Genomic DNA, 25,000 nt, shown 5'->3' with positions numbered 1-25,000 from the left:
AGAAGAAGAGACCAGTCTAGTGTCGGAGCAACTCCGAAAGCAACACAATACAACACTTTAAATGGGGTAGAAAAGTCTTCGAGGAGTGGCAGCAGCGACGGCAAAACAAATGTGCAATGTGAGAAGTTGTTAGAATGGCCGGTCTCAAATGCGAAGATGTTGAAGATGTGATCGTTTCAGTAGAGCACATGTCGGCAAATAAGCTAAACTTTTGGTTGAGCAAATTCAGTTCGTTTGTGAAGTGGCCAAGCAAAATGGAGAGCGTTATCCGCCCAATTCGCTTTATTTGTTATTTTGTGCTATTAACTGTCATTTGCGTGAGACGGAAGGCGAGGATGCATTAAACTTTCTCGACAAGGCACACAAGATTCAAGTAAATTGTTACCTAATAGTTGTGATTGAAATGTCAAACTTGTGATTGATTAATAAACTTTGTGCAAATTTACAGGACTCGTTTTTATGAAAGTTAAGCATACTAATTAGGCGAGTAAGAAGTCTTTATGGAATTTAATTTTACAGCTAATTCAACGAATTGAAAATTTCTCAACCCCAGCCTTTCCCTGCTATCTATTCAATCCCTCCCCGTGCTTTCAGACAGTTAACTTTAACGGGATTTTCAAACCAACACATGTGACCTGAATAGTGCGTTTCTGTTGGCTGTCATCCTAATGAATTATTAATAAATTTTACAAGTTGCTTCAAAGCTGTCTCGACGCTTCGTATCCAGTCGTCCTGATGGACTTCATAACTTGAGTTCTTCCATATTGGCCTCCAAAATTTTTCAATTTCATCCTTTGTTGTTGTTTCATTTTCTCTGCTTTTGAACTTGGGTTTGCTGTTTTCGCCTGTGGCTTTCACAATGTTCGTAAGATGTTTATAAAAAGAGCTTTCATCCAAATCGAACCACTGGTTAGTCTTAAACCATTCGCTGGCGGCTTTGTTCTTCTCTTCTTGGTTGTTCGAAGGATGTTGATCTTCTTTTCCTTTAACCTGTCTAAGGAAAAGTACGCCTGATCGCAGGTTACTTTTCCTTCAGTACTGTTAAGCTTCCGGTGGTAATTTTTCCTATGATTTCTTTCATCATCCAATTTCTATTCTTTCGAAGTTTCGATGTTAACTCTCCATTTTGGTGGATTCTTCTCATTTCTTGGCAGCTCTAGGAAATTTGTCTTCGTACTGAGGTCCATTTTTTCCTCCAATCTTTCCATCCAACGTGGTTTTGTCCCTGACTTCGCTTTAATTTCCTCGCTTCCTTTGTCGTATATCACTTTCCAAGCTTTCACAAGAGTAGATGGCACAGTTATATTTCCCTTAGGAAGCGTTCTGGGTTAATTGATGGATTTGCTTGTATGACTGATTTAGCGGCGTATAGTAGATGTCCTAAATCCAGATTCCTTATAGGATAGGTGTTTTTTACAAAGTTGCTGACATCTCTTTTTTTCCATGTTGCCCAAGACGGTCACAATATCTTCGTAGATCTTTTTAGCAACTTGTGTTATCTCATTTACGCGGACTAAATCTTCAGGCGCTAACTCATTGGCTGCTTCGTCGTTGTTTTCAGTGGTATTCTCATTCAAATCCTCATGCTCTTGTCGGTTGTTAGTATCTATGTCTTGTCCATTGTTTTCTCTTTGTTCTTGTAGTTCATCATCAATTGGCCTTTTTCGATATTATATTAAAATTCAGCTTGATATTGAGGCAGTGAGGATAAAGACACAGGAAAGTGGATGATATGTAAATATTTTTCACATTCATTCCAACGTGCTTCTATTGTTTTTGTCCTCACTGCCTCACTATCAAGCTGAATATTTGATATTTCGAAAAAGGCCCATTAATTGGAAGCCTGGTACTCAATAAAGGATCCGCAGTCTGGAAATGACCACATAGCCATCCCAGAGGTCTACAAGTCTCTGGCATGCGCAAAAGTCTCGCGCTACGTTTTCAAGAAACTGCATGCGGATTTTCATCAGCGCGCGCTCGACGTGCTGTTCTTTGACTCACGCATGCTACCGTTATATTGCAACTGATGAAGGCTTCAGCACCAGACGAAACGTCTTGCACGAAACATACCAAAAAAAAAACTAGTCAGTGATTCCAGTATTTCAACGGTAATTCCATAATACCGATTTTTCGACCATTTCCTTAATTGGGCAGTCGCCACAGTCTTATCTTCGTTTCTACTGTTAATTAAATCAATGCACATCTGGCCCGTCCATCTTGTCCTACCACGGTGTAATCTTCCCTCATTCAGTTTGTTTTAGCTTGTCCCTTTCCGAAATTCGCTGGGTGGGCGGTAATTTGCAGTCGATAATAACTACCAGAATAACGAGTAATTGCTCCAGATTACTATTATTACTATTATTATTATTATTATTATTATTATTATTATTGTTATTGTTATTATTATTATCATTAACTCAATTAATCATGGACCTTATTAACAAAATTACGATGGCAGCTTCAACGTGTACACGACTAACGTTTCTTTTTTAAATTGTTTGTGCCAAAATTCGCTGTCTAGCGTGGTAAGATTACCAGGAAACGTTATATCAACGACTTGACTTGAATGTGAACGACTCGATTGCCCTAGATTTTGTGTTCCACTTCGTTTTCTTTAATTCTTTCTGTCTTACTTTATTTATTATTGATTACAAGGGCGGATCCATGAATTATTTTGGAAAAGGAAGGAGGGGAAGGGAGTCCATCACCCTGCGAGCAGAGCCTCCTTTTGTCTTTTTCTTTACTGAGGAGGAGAACGCCAAAATTGAGCAAGCAAAAGAAAGGCTCTGCTAGCAGGGTGGGGGTCCATACTTTGACTCACAAAACACTACGGACAATATTTTCAGCAAATTGTTTCTCCTTGCAACTCAGTTACTCTCCCAAAGAACCCCCCTTTCCTCCTTGTCGTCGTTAAACAATCAATTTAAGGCCAGTTTTCTTGGCACCCTTACCGTGGACATGTATTTTCAAACAAGCAGTAACAAAAAAAATCGGACCCCCCTGGGTCCGCCACTGGATTAGTTTTGTTTAGCCACAGTAAGTTTGATTAACTTGAATGTGTCATTTGATGAGCTATCTTCTTATCTCGTAGAGGCTTGCAGGACACTGGAGTTTATTCCAGCAATTCGTGGTAAAGCTCTAAAGAATCATGTGATCAAAAATATAACCCTTGACGAAAGCGACATCTGCAGGATTGAATGTTACCTTGACGAGGATTGTCTCTCTTTCAACTTTGGACATTCCGTCTGCCAACTAAGTGATTCTGATTCCAAACAACATCCTGAGGACCTAAAAGAGAGTGACGGCTTTATTTATGTAGGAACAGAGGTAATTTAACTGACAATAGAGGGTCTCCAATAGGTTTTTCGGGATCCCGGATTTGACCTATTTAGAGACCGGGATTCAGGGTTTGGTGAGCACAGAGAAAGAGATTAAATATTGTAGATATGAACGCTAAACAGGATTCGGGAGTTTCAAATATGGGATTAGGTAAGTAGCGCTGTTAAGAGCCGAAATCCTGGAAATTCCAGTGACATAATATGAACAATATCAAGCTGTCTCGTTACAACCGCCTTCAACGATTATACCTTATCAGTACAAACGATTCAGCTTTTGTGAGCCCCATCAGAGCTTTGGCCTCTTGGATGATCTGTGGTTTCTCCTCATCAAACTACATCGTCTGTATCTTCTTTATTTTTTTAGGCAGCGCATAATCACAACAATTACTGATCTAAGATCCACGCTAAATTAATTCAATTTTCGCACCGTGTCGAAGACTATAAAAACAGGCACAAATAAGAGGCACGTTTTACTTTTTAAAACAACCGGAAAAGTGCAGAAAGTTACTTTGCAAACAGGGCGAAACAAAGAAAGAAAGAAAGAAAGAAAGAGCAAGACAAAAAAGATATTATTAAAAGAAATTTAACGTTAACACCTTCATAAGCGTGAAGACACGCCCATTAGGCCTATTTCAAGCATGCAGGGTGTACAGGGACCAGGGTGGGGAAGGTGATGACGCAATAAATCCATGCAAATAAATGCCTTCGTTTTGGTACTGTTAAGAGATACGAATGATTGTCAAGACCTTGAAGGCTCTCCTCAGTTGCTTAGGCAAGAACCATTCACGAATCCTCCGAGAAGACATCCTTTGAGGTAAAGGAATCTAGAAAATGTGACAGGGATCGTAATGAGTGGATAAAGACTGTCGGGATCACGGATCCGAATTGGGGCCGGAAATTTTGGTCCATATGGCCTGGCGAAGATCATATTGGGGACCCTCACCAAAGTCTTCGTGCGTTTGTTTTAACTAAACCAAATTAAGAACAGTAGCAGTTAAGATGAATGAACAAGCTTTACCTCTGTTGCACAGCCCTAATTCTCAGTCTGTAACACAGTTACAGTAGTTTTGGGCTATCTGGGTTAATTCTTTAATTGGTTCTTATTTCCAGAAAAGATATCTACGCCATGACATTTGGCTGTAAGTAACATGTAACTTTTCTAAATACCAACAGTATTAACCATAAAGCAAAACTACAGCTTATTTGTTTCTTTACATGTATGTCCTCAATGTTCCAGACATGAAAGCACGAAATAACTGTAACATCTAAAATGTTTTGGTCTGCGAAGCCTGGTCTATTTGCCATGAAACAATAGAAGCCAGAATTCTCAAAATCAACATGACGAATCAAAGTCGTTGTTCCAGTCGCCTGCAATTTCAAGGTCATTTTTCTAAAATGACAACTTGATTAACCTTGGTTCTTATGTAAGGGGGGTCTAAAATGGAATTTTTAGCCTAACAGGTTCTTAAATTGTAGGTTCTTATATGTGGGTGTTCACTGTATTGTGTGATTTTGTTTCATTCATTTTTGTCAACTGGACACTTCATTTATTTCATGGAAAAGTTAAGTGACTGCACTTTTCAGCCCTCTTGACAGATCTTAGCTTCTGAATAGTTGTTTCAAGTGATTCTTTTATTAAAAAATAGTATTGTAAGGTTCCATGGTCAGTTGTGATAAGCGTCGTCACTGTTTTTTTTTTCTTGTAGTTTGTAGAGGTAATGGAATGATTTCGAGTGCAATTTGGAATAACTAATTAGCAAGCGTACATTGTTTTAAAGACCGACAAAACTGGACAAGTTTTTACATTGGAGATTGTGTTGACGCAATCCTCGCTCATCACGAATTTTGAATTTTGACTCGCATTTTATTGACTCTCTGTAGGTTACTTTGATCACTTAACCAATCAAAATGGTTCGCTTGTTACCTCTTCGCTCAGAATGACCTCCTTTCTGTACTATGTTACCTGAAATCTGCGTTCTTTTAGCTAATCACAATCAAGAAATTACTGTAGTAGAGCGGTTTTCAATTGATTGTCGAAAGTAATTAGCGAATTGCTTTAGTTTTGCATTACTTTACTCAGTGGTTGGTTCAATGTTCTCGCGCCACTTTTTCAACCAATCAAAAGTGAAACCAAAACCAATCGTGGCTCGCGCGTGCACATTTTCCCGTGATTTGTGTCGGCTACGTGTAATTACTTTGAGTTTTGATTGGTTTACTGGATTGTCTCTGTCCTTTTTGATTGGCCAAAGTAATTACTTTGGTTTTTGCTTTTAATACACTCGATTGAAGCTCGCTCTAAGCTTAACCCTATTTAGCCTGTGACTGGTGGGAACTTTGAACACTGATTACTTTTCTGAAAAAAAAAGGCAAGGCTGAACTGCAGAATACCCGGCCGCTTAATTGCAAATGAATGCCGTGTACAGTGCTATACGCCTCGTCCGGCAACACATCAGTGGTATTCATCTGCAATACTTGAGGTGTTAGTTTTTGAAGGTAATGTACTTTTACACTCCACAGAATGACTGCTATGTCAATTTGTGTTCTTCGCATGGAAAATGTGCTATCAACGCAATAGATAATACCCACTACTGCAAATGCGAAAAGGGATACACTGGAAAGCATTGTGAAGATCTCGGTAGGCACAAACTAATCATGAGTTTATTTGGGGATGAGATTTTTGACAGTTTAAGGAGATCTTGTCGAAAACATTCAGCAGCTGTTGTTCAGATATTTTATTAAGATGCACTTTTGTCAATGATGAACCTTCTTTAAGAACGTTGAGGCTGAATAACCAGAATTTTAAGATTATACTAAAAACATACCCCTGGCTCCGCGTTAGTTATTTCGCTCATTTGATGTTTTGAACGAGATGGCATAAAAAAGGGAAAATAAAACTTAAAGCTAATTTAGTAGGAGTTGGCCGGCGTGACATCGCAGCAAGCCGCACAAACATCATGATGTAACATGCAAACGCATTACACATCACAGCAATGCATTTTGATAGCATTGGTTTATTGAAATACTATACCATGCAATACCATGCAACTTTACGAACATCTGAAGAACATTTTCAGGGTCTCAGAACGCCTGGTGCGACGCAAGCACAAGAGATTCGTGCCAAGTGAAAACGAACCATAACACAAGCACAAGCAAACGACGCAGAGATGCCGGTGCAATGCTCTACCAACCGAACTATCAGTTGAGAGCAAGTCAATTTGTTGGGCTTGTGTGTTCCCGCGAAGGACTCGATAAACGAAATTATCCAATAAGGGGCAAAATTAATGAATCCTGATTGGCTGAGACGGATGGCATATTTTTCTTAAGCACGAGGGCACTTTTGGTAATCAGGAGGGCATGATTACTCGATCCTGATTGGTTAACAGTTGCTCAGTCAGAGCAAGCGAAGTTACAAGAGAATCTTCTTCCAGATTCTGACTCTGATTAAACTGCTTTTTATCCACATGCAAAATACAGATTAATTGAATTAAGTGCTATTTGTGTTGACAGCATCAATTTATTGAATTGAACTTTAACCAAACGAAAGCATGTTAATTGTTACTTATCGCGGCATTGAATGGGCTTCCCTCAATAATTTTTGCCCTTTATGTGCATGATGAACATATAATCGCACTGTGCCCTCGTGCAATTTAGGTTTAATTTCACTTGTGTTTTCAAAGTTGTCACAAAATTGCCCGAGTCGCGAAAATACGCGTGAAATTAATCCTTAATATCCCTCGGGCCCATTACATAAGCGAAATGTCACTTAAATTTGAAGCGCGAGTTATAGACCAAAGAGTGACGTGATCCATACATTTCTTTCAGTCTTTTTATGTGATCACCAATTTCCCAGAAAAGGGCAAAATGTGCATGCATTAATAGTTCATAGCGTCCTTTTCTTTCAGTACTATGCAAGTAGGTGTCAGGTAAAGGACCGGATGAGGGTAATCATTCAAGAATTGGCAACTTTCACGATAGCGTCATTTAACTGCAACTACCAGAATTTAGTTTGTTTTTCTTTTCTTATTTAAGTTTTGTATTCCCATCGGGGTAAAAATAACAATAGCTCTAATGCATGAGGCAAGCAAAACCTGAAGGATTCTGGGACTTGTAGTCAAATGGCGTCATCATGCAAATGTCCTATCATTCCACGCAAAATTGTCGTTAGTTTTGCAACGAAACCTCGATCCTCTTCTATGATATTTTTCCTTTTGTAGTCACTGGCTGCTCCAAAGTTCCAAATCCACGCGTTTCCGGAATCTATAACATTCGACTGAACGACAGCTTCGGACATTTTCCTGTTTACTGTGATCAGACAAGCGATGAAGGAGGTACTCGATTTCTTTTACTCTCGTTTTCTGTGGGCAAAATACAGTCGGACCTCTATTAAGCGGCTACCCTCCATTAAGCGGCCACTTTCCAAAGTCCCGAATGATATGTCAGTACTGTATATCGACTACTGCTCTCTGTGTTAGAGTAACAGAACTTTGCACGGTATCATTGAACTTTGTTTCAATGATTTTTGCATTTCTTCACGTATGCTCACTTTTAAACAAGCATTTTGCTACATGCAGTAGAGGCAATAAAACTAGACTGACTGCCATTTCTGCCCAATTTATATTGTACCTCTATTAAGCGGCCAGTTTTCAAAGTATTGAGAGTGGTCGCTTAACAGAGGTCCGTCTGTACTGCTCAACCTTCTTCTGTCTATTGAGCCATGGGAAATTCAAACTACTGGTGTAATTGTTTAAGTCCAACGGCCCTCAAACAGTTTCAGAGAAGATAAATTTTGGCAAAATTAGACAAATAGTTTGCCTTTGGATCTTTAGACTTCGCTTTTATCGGGGAGCATAAGTTACATGAAGTTAACAAAATTAGCAGCTGTTTGCCCCACGATAGACACATGCATGTCTCTATCCCGGTTTAACATCGCAAACTGCTTACATTGAAATTTGGAGAAAAAGGAGGACTGAACCTCGCCGTAATGACTTAACTTCGAAGTTCGAAGGACTGAACTTCGCCGTAACTCCTGCGTACATCACTGCCACTGAGATTATCGCCAAGGTCGAATCAGCCACCAGACAACTCGACGCTGAACAAGCAGACGCTATTTGCAGAGTTTTTAACAATATCAAAGATCACACTTTACCGTCCTTATCCAGCCGGTTACGCCTGCTGCCAAGCCCGCTAAGCGGCTTGTGACATTTCGCGATACCCGACACAGCGCCATTAGAAGCTTTTGCCGCGCTGGATGACCGCCTTCTCGTGGGATCATTTCTACTCTATTGCATCGTGTGTGGATAAGTGTAACTACATCTCCCAAGTCCTATCAGCGGCAATTGAATTCTTCCTACCCTCGATGTCAACCCGTACGCAGGAGTCAGATAAACCCTGGATAACCCCCAGGATCAGGACTTTAATATCCAGGAGACAAAGAGCGCTCTCAAAATTCGGAAAAGATTCTCCCGTGTTCCACCGCAGGTGCAACGAAGTCCAAATCACCATCAAAAAGTGCAAGCGTAACTATTATGCTTCTAAAGCCAAGTGCCTCAAGGAGTCCTGCGCAGATAAGTGGTGGTTAAATGCGAATAGTTTACCGGGATCTTCGATCTCTCGTAACCAATGGTACCATCAACTAAATATAATTGACGGAACAACCATCTCGTCTGTCCAGGACCTCTGCGAAAGCATCAATCAGTTCTTTGTTGGTCTTACATCCCCATTCACTCCTCTTACGCCACATGACGTCAACAGCATCCCTGTGCACGAGATCCCGAACTGCCTCCTAGTTACACCTAGGGAAGCGTACATGGCACTTAGGGCCATTAAAATAAAAAAAGCACCTGGCCCTGACGTAATTCCAAATATAATTTGGAAGTTGTTTGCCTTCGAGCTGGCACCGGTAGTGGCTGATTTGTACAATGCGCCGTTGCGCGAGGGGTTTCTACCATCTATACTCAAGCGTGCATCAGTATGCCCCCCCCACCCACCACACTTCGGTTGAAAATGATATACGACCCATTGCCTTAACATGCCAGCTAGCTAAGGTTATGGAGGGTTTTACACTCAGTTGAGTTTACGAGCCTGTCATGCGTGTGTTAGATCCCCTCCAGTGCGCAGTGAGTAAAAAGTCACTACGGACGGGTTGGTGTATTTATTACACACACTGCTTGATAGCTTGGACCGAGGAAGCTGTGCATGCTACTTATTTTTTGGTGACTTCAATCTGATTGATCTGATTGATCTGATTGATCACAGCACCCTCCTTGAAAAGCTACATCGCTTCAACCTCCACCCCTGCATTGTTCGCTAGTTAACTGCCTTCCTCGAGGGATGAAGATCTCCAATATGTCTTCTGGAGGTATTCCCCAGGGAACCAAGCTCGGCCCAATCCTCTTTGCTATCATGGTGGACGAGTTGGTGAGGTTATGGCCTCTAAGCGCAAAGTTCGTGGACGACCTAACCATCTTAGAGATCGTACCAAGGAACTCACCTCCTGTAATGAACTTTTTAGTTAACGACGTTTACAGTTATGCTAGTGAACACAAAATGATGTTAAATCCAACCAAATGCAAATGTATTGTTGTTGACTTTCTTGACTATAATAGTTGCACGTGGAGCCCCATTTTCATCGGGAATACGGTCGTTGAGCGTGTGCGCACGTTTAAGCTCCTCGGTATCACTATCGCAAATTACCTAAAATGGGACTCCCACTGTGACATTATAGTCTGGAAAGCTAACAAACGGCTACATGCCCTACGTCATGATCAGCTGAAGAAGTGTGGTGCCAGCGATCAAGATATCATCGTAGTTTATGGCTAAGTTGTAACATCAGTACTGGATTACGGCTGCGCGGTTTTTATTAACATGTCCAAATACCTCTCAGAATCGTTAGAGAGTTCAGAAATGAGCAATGAACATTATCTTCCCAAGTTTAAGTTACGAGGCCGCGCTCATTAATGCAGGTCTCGCAAGACTCGTGTCTCGCCCCGTAGATTTATGTAAACGGTACATGTCAAACTTAGACTTGGACCACCCGGTTAGGAAGTAGCACATTCTAGGACCCTGTTTGTCCAACCTGATTATTGCACGAGGTCAGGCACCAGAATACGCCCACTTAGAACAAGATCTAATAGACTAAAGGATTTTGTGACTGTGAAATATTTGTAAGTTATTCCTAATCTCCCTATAATTCAGAGCTTGCTCTGCGAGAGGGTTAAATAAACATTTATTATTATTATCATTATTTATTATTATTACAAAAAAAGTATCGCAAAAAGTGATTTCATCTTAGGACTAGAACTAACTTGGTCGTCGGGCAAATAATCAGAGCTGGTTCTCAGGTGCATAAAAACGAAATTTCGTGGGAGGGATTGCAAAGTGTGAGGAGATTTTGCGACGAAAAACATCCCATATCAGCGTATTTTGTATTGGCGGGGGGGGAGGGGGGGGGGGCTAACAAGCAAGCTCCGGAGGCGTTAACTTGTCAGGGGTTCTGCGGAAATTTCCGCCAGAAAATTTAGAAATCTTGAAGCTCGAAAATGCTACTTTGATCATTCTCGACGGATATCAACAAAATAACCGTGGATCAACCGTAAAATGGCAGATGTTTTACGTCTTATTTTTATTTTTTGCTTGAAATTGGAAGAGGGGGGGCTAAAGCTCCCCCAGACCGCCCTACCCCCCGGCTCCACCGTCCCTGCATGTTAGTTAACTGGTAAATCATTTGAAAACGTTTCTTTGTTTTTCCAGTGACGTAGATGGCTTTTCTTACCAATAACTGCAGGTTGGACGATGGTATTTAAAGTTGTTGCAAACGCAACGCCTTTGTACGTTGCGGAGATGTGGAAATCACGAAATACAACTTCTGAGGACGTGAAGGCTGCCCTGGATACATCTTCCACTTTTAATGGACACTACAAAAACCGTTTGGTACTTTCTCAAAACTGGAACACGTTTAATCCTAAGCAGGTATGAGAACAACTTTGTAAGGAAAAAGTAAGATATCACGTGTACAGCTTTTTTACATCTCTCATTTTCCTGCATCGCCATTGGGAAGAGCTCTGTTGTGCTGTTCCCTGACCAGAAAAGACTATTGGTCAATGCATGACCTGCATGACGTGTTCACGGGTTCGAAAACCAATCCTGAAAGTCTTGCGACGTTGGAAGAACTGTCGCTTTAACTATCGTAACATGAAACGTCCATTTCGTCATGTGGCATATACATGGTCTAAATGCCTGGTAAACATTTAATCCAAGAAAATGTCCAAAGTTTTGGACATCCATCTTTTGCTTTGTCTATTTAACAAAACTGCGAAGTTTTTAAGTAACTAAAGCGCTACTGTCGGTGCTGCGTTGAGAAATCATCAAGTCCTGCTCTGCCGGAAACTTTAGCCTGAGGCGGTAACGTTGGATGCCTTTTGATTATCACTGGATCATTTCCTTTTTTCTGTATATGTTGTGATTGGCTAAAGTAATTACGTTTGGTGTTGGTTCCACGCCAGCCAATTGAAACATCCACGTCTTTTACTCAAGGTATTCTTGCTATCAATTTGCAGGTTCGTGTTGCTCTCTACAAGGATCGTAAAGAAGTGCAATCTCTCAAGTTCAATGCCGTTAATGATAATGTTGAATGGTTTACCAAGAAAAATCTCAATTTTTCATCGTGGAATGACCTCATAAGTAATTCAAGTCTGAAGTACTTTGAGCTTCAACCAATCATTGAGAAAGCTAAGGATACTCTCCGCTCTTTTGAGATATCCGAAAAGTACGCTGGCTGTAAAAAGGATGTAGGCTGGTTAATGATCAGCACTGATACTAACCCCTGTGAATTTGAAAGAAAAAATCCCCTGAGCATCCTTTACAGCAAGAAGAAAGTTTCCTCCGTGTATAACTCACAGGGTAAGGCTGACAGATCCCAACTAAAGATTGCAACTAAGGATTGCTGCAGCGGATCGACTCGTGTTTGTGCCCTAGGGAAATTCAGCAGAAGGAGACCGCACCTCCCTCTCCCCGCTTACCACTCGAAAAAGAAATCAGTATAAGGAACTAAAAACAATACATAAATAAAGGAGGGAAGTGACGGGCCGCATCCCCCGTCCTTAGTCCGCCCCTAATTCTTAACTAACATCGGGCAAGTCGTCTGTAGGTTTGAATGAGAAGCCGTCAGGCGAATCTTCCGCATTCGCCAGATTTACTTAACGTTACAGCGGCCGTGTATGTGTCCTTGAAGGAATAAGGAAAGTGTCTTTTTATTAATGTCATTTTTGTCATTCAAAATTAAGGAGTCAGTCGCTTACAGGTGGTGTCTTTGATATCTTCTGTTCAAGCGTAAGCCTTTTTCTGTTCACTAACCAGCAGTCTGCCCTATAAGAATCTTCCTAGATATCATCACAAATCTTGCCGCCGCATGGAGAGCATTTTTTTCCTCCTTGTGGTTCCATGTGCTGGATTTTGCTCTGTTTGCACGTTGACGTACAAGCATAACTGAAGATAAAAATACCCTGAACGATGTTCACACTGGTTTCATAAGTAGACGCAAGCGCAGTGAGCTCCTAAATCGGAGAAATGTCGGAGAAGGCTTGGACCTATTTCGCTCGAGTTTTCGCTGTCACTAGAAAAACGACTGCATGACTTTTCGTTATACATGGTTCGTGACACGATCACATGTAGATGCGCACGATTCCTTTTTTGATGTTTTTGTTCTTCTTATGTTTCACGTGTCGTAGGTTTGTTTTAAAAAGTCAAATGGGGTAAAGGTTGCCTGGTGATTGTTTTATGAAGTACTTATTGAACTCTGGAGTTAACTGCGCTCGCGTATTTCACTTGTCTTCGTTACAAATACATTCCTTTGTCTAGTAACAATCCAACTGTTATCTATTTTCTTTTCACAGACATGGACCTAGCTGATGTTTTTGCTGTCTTCATCCGCTGACGTCGTTTCTTTTCATAACAAAAACTTGCGTACATATAATGCAAGTCGCACCTTTGGCGAACTTTATACATTTGGCCGTTGTTCAATTTAGCTGACTTTCTTCATAAATTGGAGCGGTGGAGGAATGGATAAACAGCGCACCAATTTATAAAAAGAGCTACGCAGGCTTCTCTCATGAAAAAAAAAATTCATAAAGCGCTAATCCTAACCATAGAACAATCATTGAAACCCAGCGAATAACTTTCAGTGGTTGTTCTAAGGATGATCAAAAATCAGGTTGTAATGATCTAACAGTGCAGTCAACATCGCTCCTATCACTGGTTGATTATTTAAGTTCTAGTAATCATTGAGTACAACCTGCAGATAAGCGTGTAATTTCCCAGCAGATAATTCACTCAACATGTGAAGGTTACGCCCTCTAGCTATGCATGAATAGCCAACACACTGTATATATTTCGCCATATTTAAATGAAGTTAAAGTACCTTTGTTTCGGCTTTATTTTTGGAACTTTGGCCTTGGCTGATTCACATTACCGAGACCTTGTTTGTTGTGATATCAGGAAAAACTGTTTATCGCAGGGTAAATGTTAAGACAAACACGGTTCAGTTTAAGTGCTGTCTTTTACTCCAAGAAGCATGTTAGTTTTTAGAAAAAGTAAGCGTAAGCCACAGACAGTCCAAAGAGACATTCATAGTTCAGTCACTAAGATTAAGCTAATGAATGTGCTGATTTATTCAATTTGGAGTATAATATCCAGGGCAAAACTGCAAAGTCAGTGGATTAGGGCTATATAATTCTTCAGCCTCGCACACAAGGTCGGATGAACACCTTGGTGCGCCACCTTGTGTTTCTTGTCAGGTATGATTGTGATCCGCATAAAAAGACATTAAAAGACACTAATGAAGTTTTCTTTCCTTGAGAATCGTCTGTAACCGCAGAAAAGTAAAAAGTTAATTTATGGCTGGGACGAGACGTCGAGTATGGCGGACGCAAGTTTCATTGCTCCGCCTATGCCTGCTTAAAAGCACGCTTTTTGCCTACGACAAGCGACGTTCAAACCGCTAAAATGAGCTCAGATGAGTCACGTTCAGCATCCTCGGAAAGAAAAAGGGCAAAAAGGACAAGACAACGAACTTCAAGCCCACAAACCGACGACGATATCTTCACTACAGAAGACAGAAACCATTATGGCTTGTCGCGGTGCAGCATGAAATTAGAACAAATTGAGGAAAAATTAGACAAAAACCTCTTACTTCTGCCGGAATTAGAGCGAGAAAAAGCGAAAATTTCCGAACTAGAAGAAAGTTTGCAAATCACATAGAGGTAAAAGAACTTCAGAAAACTGTCAAATTAACATCAACAGAACTGAAGCTAAGAAGATTTAAAGCCGGTTACACACGAGCAAGTTTTGGGTGAGGCTAAATCGCGTGGGTGGGTGTGTCGTGGGTCGTGAGTCGTGGGTCGTGGGTCGTGTTTGTTTGAAGATAAAAAATTTATATATATTAGCTCCCTCAGTGCTCGGTCCAAATTTGCAATTGCGCTAAGGGTTAGGGTTAGGGTTAACCCTAACTGACTGCCAGATAGTTTCTAATTTCAGATCATTCGGCACTACAGCTTTGTATAAACCACGAAGACAAACAAGCAAAACGGGGGCCAGGATTTTGGAAATTCAATAACTCGTTACTCACTGATAAAGAATATATAGAGCTTCTCACCAAAAGCATTCCGAAATTCGTAGCAAAATATGAAAATCTTGAAGATAAAGGGCTGTTTTGGGAAATGATAAAAATGGAAATCATGGCCAATACGATCTTGTTCGCGAAACAAAAACGAGATGAAGAAAAGACGCTTTTTACAACAGCGCAGTACCTTGCAAGAACAGCTAATTTTACGTGGTTTAGTGTTGCATGACAACCCTTACTGAACTAGAAAAATTTATGGTCTTAAAGAGCGTTTTCACATGACGTCACGGCAGCCATGTTGGTGTTCCAAACTAATCCTCTGGGAATTGAAAAATATTTTCATGCAAATATTTTCTTTTGTTTCATAAAATTAGCATTTATTTTAGTCACGTGAGTGAAAACGCTCCATAGGGCTCATCTTTGCTTCAAACCCTCAACCACCTTATCCTTACCGGAAAGTACTTCCTATTCATCTGTGCCAGAAATGAGAAAAAATACCAATTTGCCGACTTTGTCGCTTCCGTACAAGGAAAATAGACATAGAAAAATATATCGCCACACGTGAAACGGTGTTCGGGAGAGTCAAACAGTTGTAAAAATTTCGCTTTTACGTTGCAAACAGCGATAGATTTCTTTATTCAAACATCACCCAAAAGATTCGGAACCAGGGAAAAGTGGTCCCTTACTTTTTCGGAACGGATATTTTTGCAATTTTTTGCACTTCAAAAGGTCACCTAGCAGTTTCGGATGAGCAAATGGAAGGTAAGGTTCAGCTAGCAATTTCTGAAATGACGATTGCATTCCCTAAAATTTTCGGACACTTCAATTTTCAGCCGAGATATCCGAACAGATCAAATTCTTCGTATATACGAATCTCTGGACATCACATGTTACAACCTTCCACTCGCCCTGCTTTGTATTTACCTTTCATTGGCCCCGTGGTAGGCCCGCAGTTTTGATTATGGTACGCTTTCATAGGGTTGTAGAAAATAACTAGTATTTGGTGAATGTAGTTAATGTAATTGAATCCGGCGTAAAAAAAATTTTACTGAACATATTACTCAGCGTTTCTAATCATGGAAATCTCTCGTGTCTTTCGACCGGGCGAAGTAATTGAATCCACTTGGCTCCGATATTTTAACTCCCCTTCCCGTCTCTGCTATTTGTGCTTTATCTTTTCAAGACTCCCTTTCATACAACTGTTTAAATCTGCCAAGCCAACCAGTGCTTTTTGCACCATTTCAGCAAAGAGCTCGGGTAAAATTTCATCCAATTTCTTCTTCTTGCGCTCTGTAAGTATCGCAGTATGCGCGATCTCCTTCATGTAATTTACCGCGAATGATCTCCTTTCTTCTGCTTCCTGCGGAACAATTCACGAAAGTGTAATAGTACAGATTAGAGCGAGTTTCAATCGAGAGACGTAAAACCAAAACCAATGTAATTACCTTGGCCAATCAAAAACGACGGAGACAATCCAGTAAACCGATCAAAACTCGAAGTAATCACATGTAGCCGACACAAAGCGCGGGAAGATGTGCACGCGCGAGCGACTATTGGTTGGTTTTTGTTTCACTTCTGATTGGTTGAAAAAGTGGCGCGAGAACCTTCAACCAATCACTGAGTGAAGTAATGTTAAACCGAAGCAATTTGCTAATTACTTTCGATACTCAATTGAAAACAACTCTAATTTTCGCGATTGCCTTGGTTTTGCAATGCTTCAAAAATGGACTGTTTTATATTCTCAGCCTTACATTCATATTCTCAGCCGATCAAAAGTAACACAAAAGTATTTTGTGCAAAATAAGGGCGAGGATCATAGGCCTTTGAGACAGAAGTCCGAACCGAGTCATATTTGTCCCCTTCATCTCACCTCAGACAATCTCCACCCCCCAGCCCCTCCCCCACGCTAACTACAAAAAGTGGAAGTGGACAGCTGAGCATTCCAACTAACCTTGTTATGAGTCCGCTCCGAATCCGCCGGCCAGTACTGCAAGCCTGCTCGGCTGACGGATTCGTTTGAGGGTGTCCTAAGTTTTAAATAAAACAAAGTGTTAAAAATGTCCTTACCAATACGTTCGGCCAGGAGTATTTAACTTGTATATGTTTGTGTCATGGCGTTTTCATAGACCGACCTATTTTAAGATCGAGCTATTTTTAAATCAAATTTTCTGCCAATTGAGACTCCATTCATGCGGACTGAAACACAACTTTTGACGGAAAATGTAAACAACGAGCCATCTGAGAATAGCTTCGTCTGTGCAAACGCCTTGACAAAGGACAAGTATGTGTAGCTGTATGCTCCTCGTCATGGGCTCCTCTTTCAGCTATTACCATTGTTGGGATTCCTGTGACTTCCGACGGGCCTTTTCAGGCGTGTCGACTTCACGTCTTTTAAAGATGGCCATGTTTGTTTAGTCAAAGTACAGTTCTAGTTTGCTCACGGGTATTTTCTCACATAATAGCTGGAGTTGACTCTGAGAATCCACACTTGTGTAAGTGTTGTAAAGTCTTGCTTCCGGTTAGACGATTGGATGATTAATTAGGTAGTTTCCCGAAACCGTTTCTATGTCTAGTGAACTGCACAAAGGCACTGAACCGATTGAATCGAATAGGCAGATATATCCAAGGTTTCGAGTTCCAACGTGTAGTCTCAACTTGTGGAAACTTATTCAGATTAAAAGGCTTTTAATGTTATCTCGGAGCTGTGGGTGATAAATATGCGCCGGCAACTCGACAACGAGAACAGTACTGATACCGGGGGAAAAATCAAAGATCCACAATGAACGATACTTTTTATTACCTTTCATGTTTGCCTGGCTCTGGCTTTTTATTCTTTTCTGTATCGAGAGTTTGTTTCCGTCTGGAATAAAGATATCGTAGTTAATAACTATCTGCGATTGCCCGATCTCTATTGAAAACTGTGAGCGTCAACTGGGTTGCCTGTGGCATAAAAGCAGAGGGCACTGAGTTGGGTGGTATTGAAGGCGCTGAAACTGGATTTTCCCAGGACTAAAGCCGAAAATAAAAAATCGAAAAAATGAAAAAAGCCTAGGAATCCAATAAGTACTCCTGGTAACTCCTACAATGGAACAAGCAGGCTAGGGGATCGAGCTCAAATGCGACATACAGTGTATTTCTCACCATCCCCAGAGCTGCTCAGTCCGGAAACGAAACACTACTTATTTTTTTGTTTCGTTTCCTCAGAAACTGCTTTCTGTTCTCACTGATCACTTCCGAAATCCTCTTATTCAACTCTTTCAACCAAGCTTCATCGGACACCCTCGATTTCGACCTCAGCATGGCTTTAACAATAGGGGTCATCCAAGCAGGGTCACGTGATAACATAGTGATCACCCTTAGTGGCATACAGCTACCCAAGTGGCCACGTACAGTTAACTCCAGTTTTTTCACCACCTCGTTTATATTCTTGGCTTCAAGTACCTCTCGCCAGTCCTCCTCAACCAAAGCCAGGTACAAATACTGTTTCCTATGTAGGCGTCTGTCCCGGATGTGAACTTTACGACGCACGGGGCGAAGTTTAGATCCTGCAGGCAAAATCACACCTCGATGACCCGATTTTGCTCAAAAAGGGTAGCACCTTGCAGACAAATCGGGGCCGGTTCATTAAACAGTTATCTAAGTGTCAATCGCCACGCGTCGGGAAATCAACCTGTACATTCCAGCCAGACAATTGTTGTAATTCTTCCATGTCCATCTGATTGAGATCTCAGCCTAGAACAATGACGGTTTGTGGGTGGGCGTCAAGTACATTATCCGTGTAATTAATAAGATAATTCATTAGAACGTTGTCTGCATAACTGTGTTTAGGCGGGTGATAAATTCCGCACACACGAAATCTATGCCCTGTAGGAAGACACAGAGTTATGCAAATTACTTCATAAAGCCTTGAGAGATAAACATCCACAACAGATACGTTTTTCTTGACGTAAACAGCCACGCCGCCCTTGTTCCTCACATCAAGTCCTGACTAGTTCCTATCCCTCCTTTATATATTAAAATCCACAACACTCACCACAGCATCGGGCTGGTCTAGCTTTAAATGGGTCTCAGTAACAATGCACACATCAATCTTACAGCCGATTTTGTCGCTTCCTCTACCGTCCCTCTGTTTCCCTGGTCCTCTGAACTTGAGTATTCCGAGCTCTTTTAGACCTCCAAGCACTGAAGCCAAAGGTTTGCCAGCAGATTTACGCAACCTAAGAATATCACAACGATCCAACATGCGTGTATTCACTCTTCGGTGGACACCATCTACCCGCAAATACCGGGAATAATGCATACGGAATGCAAAATTCGTCGCCCCATGAGGACAATCTTTTCTTAGGTAACCATTTAGAAAGGTTTCACCCCCAACAGACACATTAGCAAAAAGACATAGTATTGCAAGAACTCTAAAGAGCGTGGCAGCCATCTTGGCAAACACGTGACACGTCAGCTATGTCTCAGTTCCCAACAGAGCTCCCGTCCACATGGAGACGTCTGCGTAAGACAATTCTGACAGAGGCGTTCCCACGCCGGATACAAACAGAACACAAGTACCTTTTACTTAAAAGTAGATGATGTAGGTAGCGATGTAGGTAGCGATAACGGGTCTCCTTATTCGTCTCGCGATGAATTTCGTCTCTTCACAAGGCAACAGGCATAGGATTTATAAGGATAAATTCTCAATCGACATGTATTCAAATAGATTTAATGTTACCCTTCAAAAGAAGAACCCCTAACCACGGGCTTTAATTTCGGTTTAACCTCGGTGATCGTGAGGTCTACACCAACATTGCCAGCAAACAAGCCCTTTGTTGAGTTATTCTTATGTCTGCTCTTGAATGGCGAGCGGTGAAAGGCTATGGGATTTTTCTCTTTCCCGCTCGCCACAATCCCTTAGCTTTTGACCGAGCGCCATTGATTGAACCGAATATCTCGGATTTTAACCGAAGAAGAGCCTGTTTACTCAAAAAATGCACAACATTCATGTACTGAAAAATGTTGCAATAAGGAATGTTGTTTTTCTTAAGTTGTTTTCAACAATTGTTTGGTCTAAGAGTACCTCTGTAAATGTTGCTTTTCCAATCTTCCTTTTGGGATCTTCAAATCGGAAAAAAATCTTTAAGATACATACCAAACACTTCTCCGCGTTCGTATTTATCTTACTCTACATGAAATGATAGTTCTCCTTGAAGGAGGCATTTTTTTAAACACTTTATTCTAACCGTTGTCACCAATGTCCAACCAACCTTGAATCTCCTAACATAGTAAGCAATCTGGACTGAGGCAGTTGGGATGTAGTGATATGAGCCAGGGTCCCAAACAGTTTCTCGGCATTAACAGTGTCCTCAGTTGTCACCTGTCAAAGCAAACAAAAAGAAAAAACAAAAAAGCATAAGACACCTTTTTGTCTTAGAAGAAAATAATTTCAACGTAGTAAATTAATTTATTTGTTCGTTCGGTCGTTAGTTCAATCAATGAATTCAGTGAGTCAAACATTTATTTCTTCATTCATCAGCCGTATTCACACTAGAAGACGAACAAATCGCCTGGACAGACAAGCCGTCCTTGACGGAAGAGACGTCTCATTTTGCCTGTCGGTTGGTCCGTTAATAAACGTGATTTTTCAAGGACGATTAATCATCTGGACGAACAAGACCTACAAAACCGACTTGAATTCACGGCAAATGAACAAAGACACTAACAAATGGATGAACTGCAGTGTGAGAGGAAAGTGAAAGTGAAACGTATTGTGCTTTACACGAAAGCTTCTCAAACTGAACTGTGACATCCGTCCACGTTTGATATCTATTCGTTTCCTCCTTCAATTGGGGTATGCGTTTTCTCTTCGGCCTTTGTTGTACACACAGCAGCTATAGGCGATATGACAGGTGTTAAGGAATTGCCATTTTCTCAAAGGAAGTACTTGATTGCCTGGACTTAGATAAGTGATCTCAAAACTGACGCTTCATTCCAAGGAGCCGACCACAAGGGTTTTGGCCAGTGGTAGCCATTTTGAAAATACTTGATAACTACTCAAATGTACGCTTTCTTTGTTCGTCTAAATACGAATCTACGACAGCAAAACGAAAACTGATTGTCTGTCTAAAAACCACATTAGACAAGCAAAATGATCAGCAACTTTTTCGCCTAGATGACATTTCCGTCCCCTAGCGTGAAAGGGTCCAATCAATCAATCAATCAGTTAATAGAACTCCCAATGTAAAACTAACCTCAATATCGTTTATTCTTCTCAACGAAAAATGCGCCAGACGAAACAGAACGTAAGGTTTCAGTAAACTGAAAGACATCACAGGATTACCCTCTTCACTAATACTAAGATAATCCAATCTTCTCAGCAGCGATAAAGAATTGATTTGCTGGAGAGCTTTAATATTCGTCTCCATAAAAATAAGACCCTGAAAAATGCAATAGTGTAAAAAATTCTCACTTTCCAACCTTTGTCAGTTAAGAATTGAATGAAATTTCCCACCAGTTTCGTCAATTTAACTACTCTTACGGCAAGTCAGGACCCATCTTCGGAGACCTAGGGGCAGCTATTCGGGACGATAAAATGTTCGTGGTGAAAGTTTACTACAAGAGCCCCTGGGCACTTACTCTTACCGAACCAGTTCCAGAAGTGTTCGAATTCCCTGCTTCTGATTGGCCACAAAAACATTTTTGTGGCCAATCAGCGAAGAGGAGCAACCGGGTGACTCTGATCTTTTCTTACACGAAGTAGTTTTCCTCATCGATCGCCATAGTTGCGTAGCGCGTTCAACGGGGAAAGTTTCTCGAGAAAAGTTTCAGAAGTCGTGCGACGAACATGGAGATGTAAAAGGTAAGCTTGTCGTTGTGTACTAGACAAATTAGTGAGCAAAGCTGCAGAAAGTGAAAGTCGTGCATCGCGTATCAGCAATAAAATTTATGACAGCTTAATTCGAAAGATCCGCCGTAAACATTTATCGGAGAGTGTTTGGTTCTTCCAGCCGTGCTAAAGCTTTTAATTTTTCCGGCTTCGTTAACGTTTTTTTCTTAAACTTTCCTCAAAAAATTTTCCCCGTTGAACGCGCTACGCAACTATGGCAATCGATGAGGAAAACTACTTCGTGTAAGAAAGATCAGAGTCACCCAGCTGCTCCTCTTCGCTAATTGGCCACAAAAAAAAGAATTGTGGCTAATCAGAAGCAGAGAATTCGAACGCCTCTGGAACTGGTTCGGTAAGAGTAAATGCGCAGGGGCTCTTCCCGTTCTTGTAATAAACTTTCACCACGAACATTCTATCGTTCCGACTAGCTGCCCCTGGGTCTCCCAGGATGGTCAGGACCTCACACTAAATAATCAACTTATAAAAGCAACGAAGGGCTGTGGTTCCCTAAATGAGCACGGCCTAACTTCATTTACCACAAATTTCCATTCGTATCATACTTTCAGCTTGACTCACCCCTCCCTCCCTCCCTCCCTCCCTGGGAAGCATCTACACAGCACCGATTGGTTACTTTGTTCTCCAGACGACACTTACTTACAAAGGAAAGGAATGGGTGGCTCGCGTAAAGAGAAAATCTACGAAGGAGGCCTTTGACTGACTTTTGTTTTCATGTGTGTCAACAATGTGTTAAGTCTTTTGTTTCCTGCGGACAAACGAATGTTTGTTCCGCACAAAAAAAAATTCCTGTCCAAGAGCCTTACGATACTTACGACTAGAGAGGGAAAACGAGCTCTGATCTTGTGTAACTGAGGAACAATAAGGTCAAAGTCGATGAATTTGAAAGATATACCAGTCACTGCTTGCACGGCCTGGTTACCCCAGTTACGATCCAGCGCGTCCAAGGAGCCTGGGCCATACAAGTAGAGCATGTCATTGTCCAACTCAGCAAGATGGCAGATACTCACAGGGGAGGGAACAATATCTCTGCCCCTGAGTCAAACAAAAGGTGAACGTTAGTGGTTGAGAATAGGAAGGAGCTTTTAAGCACCCATGAGACAAATCGATTCCTAGAAATAAAGGTTTTCTGGGAAAAGTACATCCTAAGGGACTTTTGCTATTTTTACGTCTATGTCTTTTGTTCAGTTTTAAAACCCCGTGTACACAAGGTTATTGGTGGACTAACGCTTTAAGGTAATTTCCTTGAAAATGACGTACTATCCAGATTTTTGTCAAACTTGGCACAATTGATATTCCTGCACAGGACATCCAACAAGTGCAATAAAAAGATGGGGTCACCGTGATTGTTTTCGCGCTGTATGCCCTTTATCCTAAGTGTTTTTTACCGAATTAAGCGAGAAGAGTTCGAAACTTAATTAACTGGAATTATTGTTGTTATAGAGCTAGAGCTACTGAATATTACTGAAACCTTGAGCCTACTTGTTTATCCGGGCTAAAATCTTTCAGTAAAAGTGATTTCAAATTGCTCAATCGTGCAAAGCAATGCAAGAAAATTGAACCGCTACATCATCACCTCACACTCAGTGTCTGGATCCAAATGCAGTTTTTCGGCATTTATATATAAATACTACAACTTCTACCATCCAACTTTTTTCATCCTTAAAAAAAGGTTTCCGCTGACCTGTTACGAGTACATAACACCATTAAAAAGGGAGCTCACCGTGCTCGTTCAGGAAAAAACAGCGATTCCTTGACAGATTAAGCTTGGTGTCAATGAAAATCCGCCATTTTATCACTGTGCGCGAGCTAATGCATGCGCCAATGACGCAAGAAATTGTGCGCCGTAGGGTTGCGCAACGCAAAACCAGGGAATCACCCTAAATAAACTGCAGCAAAAAAAGAAGAGCCTTGTTGCATCTCAATTTGTCTATATTCTGGCTCCCCTGCCATCAAATCATACAGCCTTAGATGAGATCAACCGGATCTTTTATAACTTTTTGTGGGATGGAAAGTGAGACAAAATAAAGCGAGACATTATCATCAGTGAATACAAAAGCGGTGGCTTGAGGATGATAGACATTAAATCTTTCAATAAAGCACTTAAGTCAACCTGGATTCAAAAATATTTAGATAAGGACAACCATGGAAAGTGGAAGTTGTTTTTTGACCTACATTTAACAGATTATGGAGGAACGGACCTCTTTAAAGGAAATCTTAACAAAAATGATCTACACAAATATTATAAAATATTTGATACTTTTCTTTACGAAGTCTTGCAAATATGGTCGGAAATTAGCTTCAGTGGTAACATCACCTCGAACAAACAGTTTCGGTCAATGAACCTGTGGCACAATTCTCTAATTAAAGTGGGAAATAGTCCAATTTATTATAAAACGTGGGCTACGAAAGGGGTACGTGAAGTTAGACATTTAATGAAAGATGAAAACAGTTTTCTTTCCTTAACTGAGTTCAGGGAGCGCTTCAACATAAAAATAAATTATCTTACTTTTCATGGCATCATAGCTGCAAAAAGACCCCAAAGAAAACTCTTACGTGGAAATGACATTCTATCAGATACCAATGAAGATACTTTCGCCGTTAAATTCTGTCAAGCCAGTGAGCCAAATAAACATGTTTATAACAAACTCATCAGTTTAAAGCAGACTAGCCCCAGCGGAAGCCAAAGCAAATGGATCGCAGATTGCAACATGGAATTCCCTCAGTCGATAAACTGGAATGCGGTTTATGAAACCCCTTTCTGCTGTACAAAAGCCTCCAAACTAATTGTCTTCCAGTTTAAACTTCTTCATAGACGATTACAAACAAACGACTACCTTCACAAAATTGGGCTCAGAAATGATGACATTTGCACTTTTTGTAAGAATGGTAAAGAATCCTTAGCTCACTTATTCTGGCATTGCAGAGAGACTTTTTCTTTCTGGGGAAGATTTCAAGACCTACTCACAAGGAATCAAGCAACAATAAAAGAAAAGAATTATTCCATGGACTTAGTATTAGGACTAAAAATAGATGTCTTCTCCCACTTACAACATTATTTCTACTTTCTTGTTGCTAGATATTTTATATGGACGTGTAAAATGAAGGAAATAATACCAAGTATAAACAATTTCCCTATTTTCTTACAACACTTTTGTGATC

At 40.9% G+C, this 25,000-nt stretch overlaps 2 protein-coding genes across 3 annotated transcripts in view; one reads left to right on the top strand and one right to left on the bottom strand.

Moving 5' to 3' along the window:
* LOC137992803 (uncharacterized) overlaps positions 1-14,175 on the top strand; it is a 35,717-nt gene extending 21,542 nt beyond the window's left edge. The window contains exons 2-7 of one of the 2 annotated variants that reach the window (XM_068838323.1): positions 3,092-3,327; positions 5,856-5,973; positions 7,553-7,666; positions 11,122-11,306; positions 11,894-12,236; positions 13,229-14,175. In XM_068838323.1, the coding sequence (XP_068694424.1) occupies positions 3,092-3,327; positions 5,856-5,973; positions 7,553-7,666; positions 11,122-11,306; positions 11,894-12,236; positions 13,229-13,269 (1,037 nt within the window). In that variant the 3' untranslated portion in view covers positions 13,270-14,175. Of the gene's footprint in view, positions 1-3,091; positions 3,328-5,855; positions 5,974-7,549; positions 7,667-11,121; positions 11,307-11,893; positions 12,237-13,228 lie in introns of both variants that reach the window. The other variant, XM_068838322.1, reaches the window with a different exon arrangement.
* A 1,382-nt stretch (positions 14,176-15,557) lies between these two features.
* The window catches only part of LOC137992802 (leucine-rich repeat-containing protein 49-like), a 27,336-nt gene continuing 17,893 nt past the window's right edge, over positions 15,558-25,000 (bottom strand). The window contains exons 14-19 of the mRNA XM_068838321.1: positions 22,654-22,873; positions 21,189-21,374; positions 20,205-20,314; positions 17,753-17,812; positions 16,904-16,979; positions 15,558-16,312 (exon numbers count right to left, since the gene is read on the bottom strand). Of these exons, the coding sequence (XP_068694422.1) occupies positions 16,112-16,312; positions 16,904-16,979; positions 17,753-17,812; positions 20,205-20,314; positions 21,189-21,374; positions 22,654-22,873 (853 nt within the window). The 3' untranslated portion in view covers positions 15,558-16,111. The remainder of the gene's footprint in view (positions 16,313-16,903; positions 16,980-17,752; positions 17,813-20,204; positions 20,315-21,188; positions 21,375-22,653; positions 22,874-25,000) is intronic.

This window comes from Montipora foliosa, chromosome 2 (genome assembly GCF_036669935.1).
Source record: "Montipora foliosa isolate CH-2021 chromosome 2, ASM3666993v2, whole genome shotgun sequence".
In the NCBI taxonomy this organism is placed as follows: Eukaryota; Metazoa; Cnidaria; class Anthozoa; order Scleractinia; family Acroporidae; genus Montipora; species Montipora foliosa.
Note: the sequence above shows the minus strand (reverse complement) of the source record. Positions and strands in the feature narration are given on the sequence as shown.